This window comes from Misgurnus anguillicaudatus, chromosome 8 (genome assembly GCF_027580225.2).
Source record: "Misgurnus anguillicaudatus chromosome 8, ASM2758022v2, whole genome shotgun sequence".
Classification (NCBI taxonomy): domain Eukaryota; kingdom Metazoa; phylum Chordata; class Actinopteri; order Cypriniformes; family Cobitidae; genus Misgurnus; species Misgurnus anguillicaudatus.
The window spans coordinates 15,703,250-15,722,778 of NC_073344.2; the positions used below are offsets into that span (position 1 = coordinate 15,703,250).

The 19,529-nt window shown below is 35.9% G+C and overlaps 3 protein-coding genes across 4 annotated transcripts; 2 read left to right on the forward strand and 1 right to left on the reverse strand.

Moving 5' to 3' along the window:
* Positions 1–831: 831 nt before the first annotated feature.
* On the forward strand, positions 832–3,966 carry LOC129432146 (uncharacterized). 2 transcript variants are annotated; one of them, XM_073870395.1, is made up of 5 exons: positions 832–2,146; positions 2,529–2,633; positions 2,765–3,136; positions 3,270–3,371; positions 3,827–3,966. In XM_073870395.1, exons 1-5 carry the CDS (start codon positions 1,909–1,911, stop codon positions 3,832–3,834), a joined length of 825 nt encoding a protein of 274 aa, XP_073726496.1. In that variant the 5' UTR covers positions 832–1,908; the 3' UTR covers positions 3,835–3,966. The 2 variants fall into 2 exon arrangements, with proteins under 2 accessions (XP_073726496.1, XP_055046333.2); XM_055190358.2 differs by having other exon boundaries at positions 2,532–2,633.
* On the forward strand, positions 3,926–7,828 carry LOC129439895 (uncharacterized). The gene is made up of 10 exons (XM_073870394.1): positions 3,926–4,059; positions 4,431–4,609; positions 4,709–4,802; positions 4,905–5,249; positions 5,337–5,454; positions 5,882–5,973; positions 6,309–6,423; positions 6,742–7,014; positions 7,149–7,322; positions 7,408–7,828. The coding sequence occupies exons 1-10, from the start codon at positions 3,988–3,990 to the stop codon at positions 7,596–7,598; spliced, it is 1,653 nt and encodes a 550-aa protein (XP_073726495.1). The 5' UTR covers positions 3,926–3,987; the 3' UTR covers positions 7,599–7,828.
* A 3,306-nt stretch (positions 7,829–11,134) lies between these two features.
* LOC129439892 (uncharacterized) lies at positions 11,135–18,386 on the reverse strand. The gene is made up of 10 exons (XM_073870396.1): positions 17,261–18,386; positions 16,531–16,726; positions 15,319–15,490; positions 14,686–15,225; positions 14,426–14,515; positions 14,166–14,255; positions 13,932–13,994; positions 13,676–13,740; positions 12,983–13,029; positions 11,135–11,251 (listed from the first exon to the last, which is right to left on the reverse strand). The coding sequence occupies exons 2-10, from the start codon at positions 16,723–16,725 to the stop codon at positions 11,203–11,205; spliced, it is 1,311 nt and encodes a 436-aa protein (XP_073726497.1). The 5' UTR covers position 16,726; positions 17,261–18,386; the 3' UTR covers positions 11,135–11,202.
* Positions 18,387–19,529: the final 1,143 nt, after the last annotated feature.

Consider the following 19,529-nt stretch of genomic DNA (forward strand, 5'->3'; position numbering starts at 1 on the left):
GGTATCATGACTTTTTTCTCTCTTTATCAATATATATATATATATTAGAACTGGGCATAGATTACATTTTTTGCATAACATATGAGTTTGTGCTGTGTGTAATTATTATGTATATTTAAATACACACACATTGAAACATTTACATGTTTATATATATTTATTTATATTTTTATATATTCTTAATTATATATTAATTAAAAACTATATTTAAATAAAACATTTATTAAATGTATATGTATGTGTGTGTGTTTAAATATACATGATATTTACACACATCACAAACTCATATATTATAACTTTTATTTTGTATGAGATTAATCTAGATTAATATATATATACACTAAAATTTACATGTTTACATAACTGTATATTTGCTGTATATTTTAAACATGCCTTAATTAAGGTAGGATATTTTAATTCCATCACATATACTGCCGTTTGGTCATTTCCCCCCTCACGTCTATAAGCCGACGTTGAGGGTGCCCCCGATTCGTCGCTTGACAACGTAGAGGGTCGTCCTATATATAATAATAAATATTATATATATTATTTATATATATCATATTTTATATTATATATTTAATAATATATAAATATATATTATTTATACGTCCTATATATTTAATAAATATAATATATTAAATAATATATAATAAATATAATATCTGACTGCAAATCAGGTTCGTAACATAAACAAAGTTTTTCTTCCAATATGACTTGAATATATATATATATATATATATATATATATATATATATATATATATATATATATATATATATATATATATATATATATATATATATATACGCTATATATATATTGCTTTATGTTGGATAGTGAGCAACTTTGCTTTTTCGCGACAAAATAGCCTACTTTTATAGAACTTTTTATAGAAAGTTGTGATCAATTAAATAGCCTACTGCAGAAATGTGTATTGCTTTATATGGACATATCCGATAAAGAGATCGATGCATTCTGGGAAGTGATGCTTAAATATAATTGCTACATATAATACCCGTGTTTCATTCACTAAGACATTTATGCTGACCACTTTAAAATTTTGAGCAAGAATAAAAAATATTAAGACTGTGCTTTTTAATTGTGATTGATATTTTGGCGCAATTTTGTGCAACACGTCACTGTGTGCGACCATAGCAGAAACCATTGCCCTGCGCGATTCCATCACGGTAAGTCGCAAGTTATAACAGTCTAATAAGCAAGATAAATTAATAAGCATTTAATGTTACACGTCCAAAATTAATAAAAGTGCGAGTTTATTTAAAAGACAATTTTATTGTAAACATAAACTCATAATGTTAATTTTGGTCGTGTAAATGCTTAGATATAGATATAACAGAAGTCTGGCAAGGCAAAGTTTATACAAGTAACGTTACCCTGATCATGTTATTCCTGCTTGTTTTACCAATTGATTTAAGGCAGAACCAGGGTGTGTTCCAAATATCATGAACCCTTGCTCAGAAAATGACTTATTTTTAAAATCATTCATTTATGATATTGTGATTGCATGAATGAACAAGAGCAGCATTTACTTAACGTCTTAGCTTAGTAACGTTAGTTATTCATAATGTAATATGTAGTTTGGTAATCTTTTCTTTTTTGATTTGTTCTTCTCTTTCTCTGCAGGTTCCTTAATCCCTGTCCTTAAAAAATAGCACCTGATCTTCTTTACATAGAAAAAAAGGCACTTTTAAGAGCCACATTTGTCTTGTTTGTCTTATTTGTATTGTTTATTGTCTTGTTATTTCTTGTTATTCCCCCTCTCTCTCTCTCGCTCTCTCTCTCTCTCTCCATCCATCTCTTTCTCCATCCATCCATCCATCCCTCTCCCTCCCTCTCTCTCTCTCTCCCTCTCTCTCTCCCTTATCATCTGAGTGGTGGTTGCCATGTCAGATCCTGAGATGGACCATCTCCTGAAGGAGATGAGTGACCTTGTCGATCAGGCTGAACATCAAGCTCACCTCCAGCAGCTTATTAGCATGGACCAGGATGCAGAACCATCCACCAGTAATCCATCCACCAGCCGGACATCAAACAGCAAGCAAGATGTTAGATGGATTAAGAGGGACAGTGATGGAAACATTATTTACGGCAGGCCCAGATCATCCCGCATCCCACAACCAGGTAAGATTTTTTTTACATTATTGTTAATTAAACAAATTAGCGTCGCACACCTGAAGTCAATAGGTAGGTGCGTAGGATAAGATGACAAAAAGTCTCAAAATATACAAAGAACAATTCCCGCACACTATCTGCTTGCTGAAAAAAATGTATTTAATGAAAGTTGTGTTGCAACGTTTCGATCAACTGATCTTCATCAGGCAAACTGATTTGTAATTAAAATGTAGACTCCAGATGTAGTTTTGCATCTTGAAATGGAATACAACATGATCACAAGTCATGGGTTTGAATTAAAACATATCTGAGGTTATTATTACGTACCTATGCGTAGCATCAGGTAAAGTTTGTTTCATTGAGTGTAAAAGCAACCACTTTTTTGGTAAAGCAGGTTCCAGTCACAGCCAGAGTCGAAAGACTGGTGTCTCTCACAGCAGGGCTCCGGAAACGAGTGAGGAAATGACCAGTGACCTTCCTCCCATTACTGCATCAGGTGTGTTATTTACTTTGATTTCACTGTTTCAAAACAGTATGTTAATTTATTATAAAATGCCCATTGTTCAAGGCTATTCTCCTTTGTTATAATAAACTACTGTTTTTAAATATTTTGCATTGTTTTAACAGAGTCCTTCCTTCAAGAGCTTCAAAGCTCACTGTTTGAGGACATACATGAGGATGAAACGGCTCTTCAAGCCTCAACAGACTGGTTGACCCGAAAGAGCCTCATATCAGGATGGTGGGAGAAAGAGAGACCCCGACTGGTCAACATCATTGTGGCTGGACAACATGCGGCAACTCGGATCTGCCAACATTGTGGAAATGGCCCAGCCGTTATCCGTTGTTGTGATTGTCGACCACACCCATTCCTCTGTGGTCAGTGTGATGTCAGGGTCCACCGAGAACAAGTGTTCCACAACAGGGATTCGATGACACACGCATTTTTTTACCCATTGCCTCCCACAACCTGTGTTGTGGAGAAGGTTCTAACCCAGTGTGGTAAGTGGCAGTCACATTTTTACACTTGACTGAAAAACTGATAGGTCGATGAAGCCGTCAAGGATATCTTGTTTAAAATAATTGGCAGTAAATAAATGTTATTCTTTAATTCTTATCCGTGTGTTTTTTCAAGAGCGTCTTGTACCTTTGGAGATGCCAGAGACAATATGCGGTTGTCTACGAGAATGGTCCAGTGTCATTGCAGGACAGTCCATAGTTGTGGTTACAATGAATGGTAAGAAGAACTTTATGGGTTTGGGTGGGGGTCATTTCTGTAGAAGTGTCAGCAGAATTTCACCCGCAGCTGTTTGCTGATAACACCTTGTACGGAATATACACTCCCTCTCACTTTTCGTCACAATAATGCACATATCAAATCATGAATATGTTACATTTATACATGTTACATTGTGCAATAAATGTTGCTGGAAATCCAGAGGTGTCAATAGGTTGTGTGTTGATTCGATTGGCTGGGCTCACCTATGTGGAGAAAAGCAATTATCCTTTGTTTAAATTGGGATAGTTAATTTGCCTCAGAAAAAAGTTACTTCCAATAGAGTGAATTACTAAATGTTTGTAGAAGTGTCCTCCTGATCCATCCTTAGTCAAAGGTTCCCATATCAGTTGTCAGAATGACACAGTTTGGTCTGTCAGAATTAACTTTGTGTATATATTTTCTTCTTTTCCCAGGGCGATAAGATCTCAGATTGCCTCAGATTAGATGCAAAGCATGTGAAGCCACTTGGAGTCCTGGAGTGGATGACCTGATCCGCAATGACTACTGGCCTGCCACTTCTCACTTTTCTACTGTGTACAGAACAGATGTCCTTTTTTCTTTTGAACAGCTGAAGATGGCGGCACCAGGGATGTCCAGCCAAGCATTTCTTAGAATGCTGGATCAACGCACTCTTCGCTTTGGCCGTGTAAGTATTTGTGGTATTAACTGTGTAACTCCATAAATAATACTATGAGGACATTTGCACTGTTTAGGAAAAAAGTTAAATTTAGATCATTTATAAACAACCATAAACGCATGTTCTCTCATTAGGCATTTCTGAAAAAAAAAACAGGTAATTCTGAAGATCTAAAAAAAAACCAGTGTATAGTGTATGAGTGTAATCTACTTTTTGTTTATATCCTTTGATATGTATTCTAAGGAGTGGTTTTGAAGTTAGTACAAACATCCCAAAATGTATCCATTTAGAACATTTTACTTCAGTGTAGTATATTGTTTAATTTGTTCAATTTTACTGTTTTCTTTTGTTCTCTTTTACTGAACTCTTCTTTGAAACAGAGTGGAAACATCACAGCAGACAGCTTCCGGAAAAGCTTCTTGGAGTGGGAAGCTGTCCTATTCGAAGTGAACAAATTATGCCAGGAGGACCACTTTGAGTGCCCAGCGTGCAGCCCAGACATGCTTGCAGTATCCGTCGATGGAAACCGTAAGCACTACAGATTCAAGAGTGCAGCAAGGTACTGTGCGTGCATTGACAGTTCATTACTTTGAAAGTAACTGCTGTGAATTGAAAATCACATGAATATTTAAAGATAATTTGCATCTCTTTTATTTAGATCGGAGGAAAAAGCCATCTTTGATGGTGTGTTCATCGCGAATGATGACGACGTCGCAAGATTCGTGGACTATGTCCGTACCTCAACCAGTCATGTAAACTTGTTCAACTTCACTATATTTACCAATAAAACACCACGTCCTACAGAGGACTTTGTTTGAACAAGTTTGGACTGTTAACCATTTTCCATGTTTTAGGTCTCTGGAAGAGGTGTCTGTGGAGGGCAATGGTCAGCCGCCCGTGAAACGTCTCAGAAGTCCTCAGGAAAAACAGACGAGGAGGGCCTGGAACTTGCTGTGTGTCGTCATGGAGTTCTCCTTCGTGCCCTCAATATGTTCAGGGGGGAGATTTTTGCCTACCCCCTGTACCTCCAAAAGCAAATGGCCTGTAAGCCAGTTACATTTTTTGCAATGGATGTGGCATGCAAGTACTGGCCTTACCTCCAGAGAGTGACAGAGAAATGCCCTGAGCTTCAGGATCTCCTCACCATGAGGCCGTTTCTTTCTGTTTTTCATGCAAAAGCTCATGATTTCAAATGTGAGGTAAGAAAAAATGATTGTCCATGAATCTTCATACTTTCCCTGAAATCCTGCATAAGACAGTTGCCATTTTGGTTTTGTTTTTTAAAGGTAAAATGGAGTGGAGCATATCAGGAGGGGGCTGGTTCGACTCTTGGGGAAGAGGTGGAGCAGTGCAACGCCTTCCTCTCAAGGATTGCTGTTACGACAAAGCACATGTCAAAAGCAGGTAAGGTAACCAGTAAATTTAGATCCTGATGACATGGGTGAGCAACTTTCATATTTGCTGACTCTTTTTATTAAAAACCATCATCCTATTTTATTTAACGTGAGGATAATAAGGAAGGGCTGTGCAGTGCGATATAAAAAAGTCACATCATAGTACCATTCGCCTACTGTCCTGCCATAGTGCTCTATGCCAATTAAATACTGTCTTGCACCACTGTTTCATGCTATTTCTTCACTATCTTGTGCTATTTATCTAACCCTTTCATGGGACAGTTATCAAATATAACACAACTTATTAGTTAGATTAGTACCATAGTACTGTACTGTAAGTTATTATCTCTGAAAAGGTTGTGATTTAAGTCTGCACAGTTTCTTCTCCTACTGCTACAGAAAGAAGGGTGATAATCTCATATTTTTTATTTTTGCAGGACGCATAGACATGCTGACGATCATGGCCATGCGCTGGAACCAACAAAAATTTGACAACTTGGCTTCTACCCTTGCCCGCCGATACCGGAAGGTAAAGACACCAGTTTTTTCTTATGAAAAATGCATAGCGATATTGTAAAATAAAGTGGCATATATCACAAATACATAGAGACCACTTGCCCAGATATTCTTTAATATATATGAAATATACAAACGGTTGCATGTATAGTGTAAATTGTATTTTTTAGTGTCTTGATATAAAATATTAAATGTTCATATCACATATTGATAGTATATGTATATACGAATATACTGTATATGAAAGTATTGTTGTATGTGGTTTTCTAATAGTGAAGGTACTTCACAATCCTTATCAACAATAGTCAAAGTGGTAGGCATTTCCCTCATTGTCATTTATGTTTGAAGGCCACAATAGCCCTGCAATGCCAGATGCATAACCTGGAGGCCATGAAAACAGAAATGGACATCTCGGACAATCAACTGGAGAAGTGGATCATTGATATCAATGAGTGGGCAGAAGGTAGGATATTTTATACTGTTTGATATGGTGCTTGATGTATCACTTCTGACTTATCTTGGCTGCAGTTTCAAAGAGGCTCATTGTAATTATAGTCAAAGAGCACATACTCTGATTGCTGATGATGAAAGATTATCCCTTTGGGACAATAAAGAACCTAACTAACCTAACTATACTAAACCGTACCTACAAGTGTAGTCTCTCAGTTACCGAGAAATATGAAAAGATTGTTGAGGCTTTATTTTGCTCATTCACCAGAAATAATATTTTTTCCTGGAAATCAAGAAGCATATTTCTTATTTCTTCATTTCTTCTACTCAGCAACAACATCCCCAAATGATGCTGATGTTGCCGCTGTTGCCAGCCGAATTGAGGAGCTGGTGGCAAGTGTTAAGAGGAGGTCCCAGCGTCTTTATAAGGATAGTGACGGATGTAAAGGACGTGCCCGAATCCGCCGAAAGATCAGGGAGGAAAAAAAAATCTTAAATTCTGTAGTAGAAATGTATAACACATTGGTTCCTAATGCAGAAAAACTGACTATGGACACCATTCTATCGGACGAGATTGTTTGGCCATGGCAGCTTACACACTGTGGTATGTACACAATTCCGTTGACTATGTGAAATAGTCACATAGTAGGACAAAATCTGGCATGCCTCGATTGTAAACCCAGAAAAACTTTTAAATACTAATCTTAAACTGACTTATGTTTCATCTATGTATTACAGACTCTGTAGATCTAAGGACAAAAAGGAAGGCGTTTGACATTGTGATGGCGGTAAGGAGACTTGAGGAGGAGAAGGGGATTCTTATCGCAGAGATGAAGAAGCATTGGAAGTCTCTTTGCACCCATGCAGACACCCTGAAGCAGATGTCATCCCAGCTTTCTAATGTGACATCAGGTATATATCTGTTATACTTGGCATGCAATACAATATTTCTCAATGTTTCTAATTAATAAAGGCTCAATGTGTTTTTACATGTAAGGTGAGACTTGGGGCCTGCTTGAAGATGGTATCCAAGGTCTACAGAGCTTGATGATGAAGAAAAGGCAAGCAAGCAACAGCCTGGCAAAGCATGCAAAGAAATGCTATGTTCAAGTTCTGACTGAAACTGAAATGAACTTTGATAGTGACTCTGAGGAATATCATACCAGTAGTGACTCTGAGCAAGATTAATCATGAGTCATTTTTATGCTGTTGTGTGCTGGGGAGGCAGCATTAAGAAGAACCATCACATCACTTTGTTTATTGTCTCCACCATTCATTTGACTGTCTTATATGCTACATTAGCCCCTCTAAACATTTTGGACTGTGGTTTCAACATTGACCCCTGTTGGTTTGTATAATCTTTTTTTATATATATATAAAAAAGATTATATAATCTTTATATAATCATATAATATATATATATATATTATGCAAAAAATTATTTTTATTTTGTATGAGATTAATCTAGATGAATCTATGCCCAGCCCTAATATATATAAATATATATATATATATATATATATATATATATATATATATATCAGGGCTGGGCATAGATTCATCTAGATTAATCTCATACAAAATAAAAATAATTTTTTGCATAATATATGAGTTTGTGATGTGTGTAAATATTATGTATATTTAAACACACACACACACACACACACACACACACATATATATATATATATATATATATATATATATAAATCTTATATATAAAAATCACAATATATATTGTGTTTAAACACAAATAATACAATAAAATTCTGTCTATATACTAAAGGTGGAAATTTCTGATGTTCTATTTATTTTATCTTCTTTGCATGTTTTTTGTTAAGCAACCCTATTATGCCATTATGCTATTTTTTCCATAGTCATATATTAAACATGCACAGCTTTGCACTGATTAAATCCCTGCACTGTTTATTTTTGCACAACCACCACTGCAAATCACTCAGTAGCTGCCCAGTATCATGTATCACAGGGTCAGTCCCTACCAGGCCTTTGTAAAAACTAGACATGCTGTTTACTTTTTACATTTGTGATTTTTGTTATGTGTCTGAGCTATGCGTGTTATTTTTGTTTTTGTATCAGCTAATAAATGCCTAAAATGTGGTGTGTCGTCTTAAGTACAGTGTCTGTATGGGGGAAAGAAGACATTTCATTATGACAGTTCCTCCATCTCCTAGATACTAAAAATTAAAACTATAATGCTTCATATCAAGATTTATTTATTATTATGATTTATTATTTTATTTATCGTTCTAATTATTACATTACAGTATGGTGTAAGACAGAACACTACAATGTGGGTTGAGCGGGTCACATGCGAATCCCATATCCTGCAATGCAGGTCAGGTGGTCTTTAACACCAGTAAAGCTTCAATTTACATATTTAATCACCAGCAACATCACTTTGCTCAGTTTTGACCTTTATTAGTGTAGTTGAAGCCCATTTACAGTAGAAAGCAGAAAAACAAAGTCCACCCACCCTGCCCAGAAGAACTAAAAGTAACACTAGCTTTGTAACTGTGTTCTATTGTGTGTCTCTAGTGGAAGTTGTTGTTTAAAAAAATTGTGGTATTTCTCATAAGTTGGTAGTGTAGAATTTTGGATATAAGGGAGAGTGGGGCACAACCTAAAGCTTTTTGACTTTGGCTCTATCATTCAAAAAATGTTTAAGTTAGATGAATCATTTTTTACACAATCAACACACACACATCTCTGCTATGAATAAACACTTAAAGTTTGTCTATGGGACCTACCGCTATCATACAATTACACTGAAAGTGAGTGGAGTGCAAACATTACCCATAGGTGGGGTTCATTGTAACAAACAGAGGGTTTGTTGTGTTTAGACACAAATAATAAAATAAAATTCTGTCTAATATATCTACCTATAGATATTCACACATTCATCCATCCCTGATCCTTTATCTAACCATCCTTGTATTATGCATCAATGCATAGAAATAGATTTGCACAATTAAGACATAAAAAAATCATAGTTGTGAGTTACAGATATCATTTTGATTGTTTTCATTTCATTATCATTGTATACCTGAGGCTTAGAGACCATATCTGCATGACAGCTAAGGTCCAGAGCTTTCTATAACAGGTGGTCCTATGTGTGTAGGACCTTCTGTTGCTAAATGACAAGCCATCAAAAATGTAGGCCTACTGGGTTCAAGGTTCAGAGCAGAGGTCAATAATTCAAATCATGAGTAATGTATCCTCTTCAGACTGACATATGTTACTGTCGAGGTTGAGACCTTTCCAATGATGTGCTTGCTATAGTCCTACGGCAACTTACATATTATGAAGACCACTTTGCAGGTGATAGCCTCCTTTATTGTCCCCAGAGGGAAATTTGCCTTCAAATGCTTCACACATAAGACTTAACATTTTATTTTATCATATATCCGATATATGATTACAATAAAAACCAACATAAACAAAATGATATGTAACCAGGCTGAAACACATCAAAGCCACAGTTTATTGCTCATCTTTCAACCTGCAAACAACCCTATATGCATTTTATCATGAAACTACTGCACAACCGCTGCAGCCTTAAGCAACATTATTTACATTTTTAATTGAGGTAGGTTTAAGTTAGGCCTATAGTTTAAAGTTAGGGTTAGAATAAGTAGGGCCTGAGTGTATTTCATGAATAATGCTACATTTTCCTGACAATTAAGATCAAAGGCCTTTGATCATGAAGACATTAGGCCTTAGATTTCCTACCACTGTCATAGGCCTTAATAAACCGCCCACAGTTAAGTCATTCTAGGGTGACCAGATTGATGTCCTCAGTGTCCTCCCATGTTCCTTATTGTGAGGGAAACATACCTCTCTTGCTGGTTTTATGACAAGAAAACATTAGATTTTTATTTTGATGACCAAGCTGGAATTGTTCTTAGCTTTAATGATTTACAAGGCTCATGTCTCTGGTCTTTCTGATCTCCGATCAACTTATGTCATGCACATATTGCATGTTGATTGTTGACACAGAGGCTGAGGAAATTATTTGTAAAATTTGACAATCTGTCTTTGTATGATATGAAAAAATGGCATGAGTGGCACTTCAGACACTGTGTGATTTCAATTCACTTCCATTTTTTGTCATAGTTCTTTCCTGACCCGAAAAATAATTGCTGACCCATGTACCATTAATGAAAATGGATAAATGTGCCTCTTCTCTTCATTGGGAATGTTTGAAATGTCTTAAGAACTCTCATAATTATTCTAAATAGACAACCATGATAACAAAAACAGTGTTGTGTGCTAGCGATCAGAGGTAAAAAAGAGGATGCAGTCTTTCAGTAATACATCCTGGTGCGGGAGGCATCTGTCACCAGGGATGGCAGCCCATTTAATTTGCTCCAAAATTACCAACAATACTGACAACAATTTTCATGATCAGTTAGTATAAAGCCAATTTGGTAATTGTTCTGGTTGCCTTGGCCTTTGGCTTGCTAATCTGCCTTAAGGTGGACGAGGATGTAATTTTCTAATAAAGTGTCTTTCTATATTCATGTTATCACTGTAAAGCTGCTTTGATACAATCTGAATTGTAAAAAGAGCTATATAAATAAAGGTGATTGGCTTGACAGTCACTACTTGCAACTTTCCGCTATCTCACTATTCCCATCAAATACACACAAAAGTCATGACACCTTAAGTATTCAGTGAAGTCAATGATTGGCAGACAAATCATAAAATGTAAAAATTGTGAATTTAATTATCAACAAATATATACAAACAAATAGCACAACAGTATTGGTCATCAGGCGAATTTGCTGGCCGGCTCCCAGGTGTCCTCCCAGACTCTGCCACTGTAAATAGTTAACAATATATAAGTAAACAAGTCATCCTACACATAGCATATACAGTACAGCCTACAGCTCACAACTAATCTTATGGGTCAAATTTGAAGATATGTCATCCGAAGCTGAAAAATTTATTTTTTGTTTACCCTTTTTCTGTTGAATAATTTCTTCTAGTTTATTTTATATGGAGTTTGTCAAGCAGCAGTCATTTTGTTCTAAGTGAAAACTTCTGTAGTCATCCCTACAGTCAACTATTTGAAGTTCTGCACCAGGTTAACTGTGTCGCTATGCAAATACTTACCACAACGGGATGGGCACAGAAATGATGTGGTTAAAGGCCTCTATGTCAGCCTCTGTGTCAAATCTACATGTAACTATTAATTGGACTTAAGATCTAATCAGAGCTGAAGTGGACTAGAAAGTGATCTGCATCATCTTTAAGTGAACTCATAATGTGAACAGAAAGAGACAAGTTGTTTTTGGTTCAGTCCACCTCACAAGCCATTTTAATTGGACTACATTTGGGAGGTCTCAGTTATGTTCACTTTAAAAGTGATCCGAGTATGCTCAGATAGTTCCTGGTGCCCAAAACAATTATCAGTCCTTCTTTCACTTCAAAGTTCACTTTGAAGGCTGAAAGGGACCAGGGGCCTGATTTATAAAGCGTGGGTATGCACAGATTTGATCGTGAAGTGTGCGTACGCAAAATCCACGGCAAAGTCCATATTTATAAAAACTGTTTTTGACGTGAAAAAGTGCTTAGCGCCACATCAGGTTCTGAGCAGACATACACACTTTTGCTAATCTGATTGCTGCAGGTTTTTGGAAATAAAAGCCATTCTTGCTGCTCGTAAAGGATTTAAAGGAATAGTCTACCCTTTTGCCATATTAAACTATGTTAATACCTCAACCTAGACGAATTAATACATACCTATCTTTTTTCAATGCATGCACTGTACAGCGCGTTGTGAATGTGTTAGCATTTAGCCTAGCCCCATTCATTCCTATGGTACTAAAAAAAGTTTTATTTTCTGGCACCATACTTACTGGTATAACTCCTCATGTAACAGTCTTTAAATAGGGAAAACACAGAAGTGTTTGGTGGCTTCCCTGTTTAGTACCATAGGAATGAATGGGTCTAGGCTAAATGCTAACACATTCACGACGCACTGTACAGTGCACGCATTGAAAAAAGATAGATATGTATTAATTCGTCTAAGTTGAGGTAATAACATATATGGCACAAGGGTAGACTATTCCTTTAAACATTGACAAGCACTCTTTCATATGTCTATGACATTATTAATTAGGCATTGTTTAAAGGCAGAGATCTGAAACTGGTCGGCTGCGCACAAGTTCAAGTTCATTTGTGATTTATAGATTTGAATCACACGTACAAATTTTTGATAAATGATCAGAAAATCAAATGTAGTATGGTTTTATGCAGCATTTTATAAATGAGGCCCCGATTTTAAAAACACTATAGGGTGGTTTCTCAAACAGGGATTATCTTATGCCAGGACTAGACCTTAGGAAATATAACTAGTTTTAACATACATGCCTTACAAAAACATTACTTTTTGTGAATTCTGAGGCAAAAGAAAAGGCACTGATGTATTTTAAGATATGTCAGTGCAGTACATTTAGTTTAGTCTAGGACTAGTCTAATCCCTCTCTGGGAAACCACCCCTAAAACTCTGTGTAGCCATGGATTAAATTACATCAGCCATCACTTACCAGGAAGAACAAGGTAGCCAGCGTACTTTGACCTCTGCTGCCTTCCCCTGCAGAAACACACACACACACACACAGTACTTATGTATTTTTTGTAAGCTCAATAAAAATAATAATCTGTTGTCGCATTCCATTTGCATTATAGTTTTGTTTAGTATTTACAGCATGTCCCTTATGAAAAATATGTTAATTAAAATTTTCTATGAGTATACTTAATAAAAAAAAAAAACAATAAGAAAATATACTATTTGTCTAAATTTTTTAATTCTCAAAAATATACTTTATGTATTTCTTAAAAATACAATTTATTACACTTAAGTGTACTTGACTTAAACTGACAGAAAAGTCAAATTATATTTGGCCTTTACTTGTACTCTATCTTTTGATCGAGATAAGCTTAAAAGTATAATTAAGTATTTAAAGTATACTTGGCTTTTAGTTTTGTTAACGGTTTTGATCGAGTAGCCTATTAAATACATTTCTTACATTGTTTTTTTTACATTGTTTTCATTAGTTAAGTATACTTCATAAAATGAACTTGAAGTATACTTCTTTTTCGTAAGGGGTAGCACTTGTGAGAGGCTCGATAGTTGAAAAAGTTTGATAACTACTGCTCAGTGTTACTGTTTTGTCACATTTGGATTGACTGATGGGATAATTAGACAGCCAAATGAAAAATATGGTTCTACATCTTACCTCATTCATCCGTCTTTCCAATATTTTATCATACGGATAAATTGTCTGTCGACTGCATTTGCAACCTTAAATGACAAAGACAAAAAACAAGTTTAGTTCACTTCAAATGGATCGCAGTTTGCTTGAGGTGTTCATATATGAGTCAGTGTTCTTAGTTTACTTTGAGGGCTAAAAGAGACCAAGTGTGAATACACCCTGAGTTTTGTCCAATCGCTGTATGCTAATATACACATGGGGTGCAAAAATGTCTACTTGCTTTTTGTTTTCTTCTTTTTGGCCAGGGTAGAGGGTGGGGCTTGTGTGGCTCCTGTACCTGTGGCTTGGGGAGCAAGGGGAAAAGATTAAGAATTATATATTCAGTATCTTGGGGAAGTGGTTTAATTAATAGAAGGGGGTAAAATTCACATTGGTTAACCTATTTTATATTAATACAAAGATTACAAAACCATGTGACCAATTTATGGATGGGGTGCAAGGCAAGATTACTTACTTTGTCTTTTCTTTAGTTGAGGTTGGATAGATAGTGGGGCTCGTCTGTCTTGGCCTAGGGTGGGTGGTAGGCCTGGGGTGGATAGTGGGGCTTAAGGTGGAAGGAAAAAGGTTGGGAATTGTATATTCAGTATCTTGGAGGAGTGGCTTAATTAATTAAAAAAGGTAAAATTCACCATGTGTAACTTGTTTTATATTGTGCACTGATTGCAAAAGACATAGAACAAATTTACAGATGTGGTGCAATGCAAGATAACTTACTTTGTCTTTTCTTTAGTTGAGGTTGGATGGATGGTGGGGCTCGTCTGTTTTGGCCTAGGGTGGATGGTCGCCCCGGGGTGGATAGTGGGGCTTAAGGTGGAAGGAAAAAGGTTGGGAATTGTATATTCAGTATCTTGGAGGAGCAGCTTAATTAATTAAAAAAGGTAAAATTCACCATGTGTAACTTGTTTTATATTGTGCACTGATTGCAAAAGACATAGGACAAATTTACAGATGTGGTGCAATGCAAGTTTACTTACTTTGTCTTTTCCTGGGTGGTAGAGGCTCCACATACTGCTGAGCCTGAGAGTCGACCGTAAATAATTCAATTGTAATTATTTGTTGGTCTGCTGGGGTAGGCTGGTCTTGTGGGAATAGCTGGTTTAGGGGCAGGGGCTGGTCTTTCTGGGGCTGGACTAGGTGGAGGGGAGGGTCTTGCTGGGGCTGGTCTATGTGGAGGGGCTGATCTTGCTGGAGCTGGTCTAGGAGTATGAGCTGGTCTTGCTGGGACTGGTCTTGCTGGGGCTGGTCTTGCTGGAGGGGCTGGTCTTGCTGGGGCTGGTCTTGCTGGAGGGGCTGGTCTTGCTGGAGGGGCTGGTCTTGCTGGGACTGGTCTTGCTGGGGCTGGTCTTGCTGGAGGGGCTGGTCTTGCTGGGGCTGGTCTTGCTGGAGGGGCTGGTCTTGCTGGGACTGGTCTTGCTGGGGCTGGTCTTGCTGGGGCTGGTCTTGCTGGAGGGGCTGGTCTTGCTGGAGGGGCTGGTCTTGCTGGAGGGGCTGGTCTTGCTGGGGCTGAGGCACATCTGTTGTGAAGTTAGCAAAAAAAAAAATTCAGTACCCATTGTCAAAGAAATCAACAACAAACACTAATGAACTACAAATAAAACTTATCTTACAATTCATTTTGATCAGGAAGTCATATGCCTTCTTCATGCTTGTTAAAAAGCGTGTGTTGTTTTGCGTTGGTGGCAGATGCGTGATTACATCTGCCATCAACTTGCCTGTGCCCTTGTGCCTCTGGCTGATAAATAATATGGGCATATAGCCCAAGGCAAAAAGTTTTTGGACCTGAAATGAAACAAACTTAATTAACACATTTCCAATAAATAATGTTGCTACATTAGTAGATATATGGCAGTCCATCTACTATTTAAAGACCTAATCTGGCAAAAAAATATTTGTTAAAGCTTTCAATAAGTGTTAAGTATGTGATGATTAAATATTGTAATATTAATACACAGAAATATTCATTTATGAGTATTTCTTAAATTGCAACTGTCAGTCCTCGATTTTGTTTGAAAATAATGAATCAGATGTTGTATCAGTATTGAAGATGGCGTCTACTCCACACTAACTCTATCACTTTGAATTAGAAACAGAGGGCAGTTTACATGGTTTACAGACGGTTTCAGCAGTAACAACATAAACAAACTGCTATTGTTGAACACACATAACTTCCGGTAAACTCTGCAACGAATCAAGTACAAACATAGCTAAAGTGTAACAAGAGTTTAGTTAAGACACTTGTCAGACCATTAAACAAACTTTAGACCGGAAGTAAAGTTCCGACCAAACGTGTGCGTCCAATAAAACCGTCTATAAACTAGGTACTACTTGATTCATTTATCCCTATCCCTAGTCCCTGCCATCAGTTACACAAGTATTTTAAGTTAAGTGTATTCTAGAAATGTGCCTACTTATGTACATACACCAATGTATTTTCAAGATTTTTCACAACAGAAGTACACCTGTACTGCATAAAATAAAAGCATCTTTACATATTGTGTATGGGGAGTTTTTTAGCAAACTGTTTATCAGAGCAACTTGCATGTGATGTACATTTATCACTTAAGCCTCATGTGTGCTGCAAATTAAATAGGGATGAATGGTGTGTTTCTTAAAGTGATTGTTTGTCTAAAATTTTATATTGACAAGATGTGCCAACTTCCAACATCAAGGCATGCATGTGAAGCCTGATACACAGCACAGAGCATGGCTGCTAAGTCTTCTGTCCATTAACAAGCATAGTACCAAATACTGTGTGTACTTTAAGCTTAATAATGATTAAAACTTACAGTAATGAATACAACATGAGCATTTTTACTTACAGCTATTTGGGCAGAGGCCACCACCCTAGATGCATTTTTGTTTTTGATGACCTTCTGGCCCCAGTCATCATTAATTTTTGCAGTTTTTAATAACCGCTTGCTTGGTAGTGTGGCAAAACAAGCACTGCAGGTTTTGCGGTTGGCCTGCTGAAGAACCTGGCAGATAGGACAAGGTCTGAATTTTGGCTTTGTCATTCTGAAATGTACACATATACAACAATATAAATATTAAATATTATACAGGGATCAGAACACATAAGTACAAGAAAGACAGAGCTAGTCAATCTATTAGCATGTGTCATACAGCAGTAAGCTACTTTTCTAACATTATAAAAGGTAATACTAGATCTGGATGTTTGCAACCTGGCAAATTATTTAAGTTGCAGAAACACTGTGAAACATAAAGTCACTAAGCGAGCTATTTGCTTTCCTGTAGACATAAACATCTTTGAATACAGGCATTCCTCACAAAATTTAACTTTGATTTACTTAGACTTCATGCCAACAGCAATCTTATCTTATAGGTTGGCCTATATTGTGCAGACTCCTGCAAATTTAATTTGGTGCAATAACCAGGTATTACAGTGTATATGCCAGTCTCTACATTAAATTTGAATATTGTGTGATTAAGCAACACCAGCAAATTAATCTATATGTTGTAATCCCAACCTTTACACTTTCAGTTGATTACAGAAAGTAAAGAAGAAGAAGCAACCCAGGTTATACGTACCTCTTAAAAGCAACCACTCAGATAGTAAGGGAGAAAGAGAGAGGGGGATGGAGAGAGAGAGAGAAAGAGAGAGAGAGTGAGTGAGTGAGTGAGTGAGAGAGAGAGGGATGGATGGATGGAGAAAGAGATGGATGGAGAGAGAGAGAGAGAGCGAGAGAGAGAGAGGGGGAATAACAAGAAATAACAAGACAATAAACAATACAAATAAGACAATAAACAATACAAATAAGACAAACAAGACAAATGTGGCTCTTAAAAGTGCCTTTTTTCTATGTAAAGATCGGGTGCTATTTTTTTAAGGACAGGGATTAAGGAACCTGCAGAGAAAGAGAAGAACAAATCAAAAAAGAGAAGATTACCAAACTACATATTACATTATGAATAACTAACGTTACTAAGCTAAGACGTTAAGTAAATGCTGCTCTTGTTCATTCATGCAATCACAATATCATAAATGAATGATTTTAAAAATAAGTCATTTTCTGAGCAAGGGTTCATGATATTTGGAACACACCCTGGTTCTGCCTTAAATCAATTGGTAAAACAAGCAGGAATAACATGATCAGGGTAACGTTACTTGTATAAACTTTGCCTTGCCAGACTTCTGTTATATCTATATCTAAGCATTTACACGACCAAAATTAACATTATGAGTTTATGTTTACAATAAAATTGTCTTTTAAATAAACTCGCACTTTTATTAATTTTGGACGTGTAACATTAAATGCTTATTAATTTATCTTGCTTATTAGACTGTTATAACTTGCGACTTACCGTGATGGAATCGCGCAGGGCAATGGTTTCTGCTATGGTCGCACACAGTGACGTGTTGCACAAAATTGCGCCAAAATATCAATCACAATTAAAAAGCACAGTCTTAATATTTTTTATTCTTGCTCAAAATTTTAAAGTGGTCAGCATAAATGTCTTAGTGAATGAAACACGGGTATTATATGTAGCAATTATATTTAAGCATCACTTCCCAGAATGCATCGATCTCTTTATCGGATATGTCCATATAAAGCAATACACATTTCTGCAGTAGGCTATTTAATTGATCACAACTTTCTATAAAAAGTTCTATAAAAGTAGGCTATTTTGTCGCGAAAAAGCAAAGTTGCTCACTATCCAACATAAAGCAATATATATATAGCGTATATATATATATATATATATATATATATATATATATATATATATATATATATATATATATTCAAGTCATATTGGAAGAAAAACTTTGTTTATGTTACGAACCTGATTTGCAGTCAGATATTATATTTATTATATATTATTTAATATATTATATTTATTAAATATATAGGACGTATAAATAATATATATTTATATATTATTAAATATATAATATAAAATATGATATATATAAATAATATATATAATATTTATTATTATATATAGGACGACCCCTCTACGTTGTCAAGCGACGAATGGGGGCACCCTTAACGTCGGCTTATAGACGTGAGGGGGAAATGACCAAACGGCAGTATATGTGATGGAATTAAAATATCCTACCTTAATTAAGGCATGTTTAAAATATACAGCAAATATACAGTTATGTAAACATGTAAATTTTAGTGTATATATATATTAATCTAGATTAATCTCATACAAAATAAAAGTTATAATATATGAGTTTGTGATGTGTGTAAATATCATGTATATTTAAACACACACACATACATATACATTTAATAAATGTTTTATTTAAATATAGTTTTTAATTAATATATAATTAAGAATATATAAAAATATAAATAAATATATATAAACATGTAAATGTTTCAATGTGTGTGTATTTAAATATACATAATAATTACACACAGCACAAACTCATATGTTATGCAAAAAATGTAATCTATGCCCAGTTCTAATATATATATATATTGATAAAGAGAGAAAAAAGTCATGATACCGATTCAGACAAGGGTTTCTGGCTGCCCCACAAAAAATGTATGGTCACCGCACCAATAATGATTGGAACAGTATGCGCCGCACGCTACTGCAAAATACACATTTGAAGCATAAAATCAATCGGCTAAAACCATACTTTTCAAGCGCAAGCAAACCGCTAGATGATCAAAATCCAAAGATGAGGGATTTGCTTTCAAATATCGGACGACCCCAAGACGCTGTCAAGCGACGAATAGGGTGTACCCTCAACGTCGGCTTATAGACGTGAGGGGGAATGACCAACAGTAGCCTGGTACTGAAAATAATAAAATATCCTACCTTAATTAAACATACAGCA

Coding starts and splice junctions, on each gene's coding strand:
- LOC129432146 (XM_073870395.1), top strand. CDS start 1,909: ATGTCAGATCCTGAGATGGACCATCTCCTGAAGGAGATGAGTGACCTT. Junction 2,147..2,528: donor ATCCCGCATCCCACAACCAG/GTAAGATTTTTT, acceptor TTTTTGGTAAAG/CAGGTTCCAGTCACAGCCAG. Junction 2,634..2,764: donor TCCTCCCATTACTGCATCAG/GTGTGTTATTTA, acceptor TTGTTTTAACAG/AGTCCTTCCTTCAAGAGCTT.
- LOC129439895 (XM_073870394.1), top strand. CDS start 3,988: ATGGCGGCACCAGGGATGTCCAGCCAAGCATTTCTTAGAATGCTGGAT. Junction 5,974..6,308: donor TTGCCCGCCGATACCGGAAG/GTAAAGACACCA, acceptor TTATGTTTGAAG/GCCACAATAGCCCTGCAATG. Junction 7,015..7,148: donor ATGGCAGCTTACACACTGTG/GTATGTACACAA, acceptor TATGTATTACAG/ACTCTGTAGATCTAAGGACA.
- LOC129439892 (XM_073870396.1), bottom strand. CDS start 16,725: ATGACAAAGCCAAAATTCAGACCTTGTCCTATCTGCCAGGTTCTTCAG. Junction 13,995..14,165: donor TCAACTAAAGAAAAGACAAA/GTAAGTAATCTT, acceptor TTGCTCCCCAAG/CCACAGGTACAGGAGCCACA. Junction 13,741..13,931: donor CAAAAAGAAGAAAACAAAAA/GCAAGTAGACAT, acceptor TTGTCATTTAAG/GTTGCAAATGCAGTCGACAG.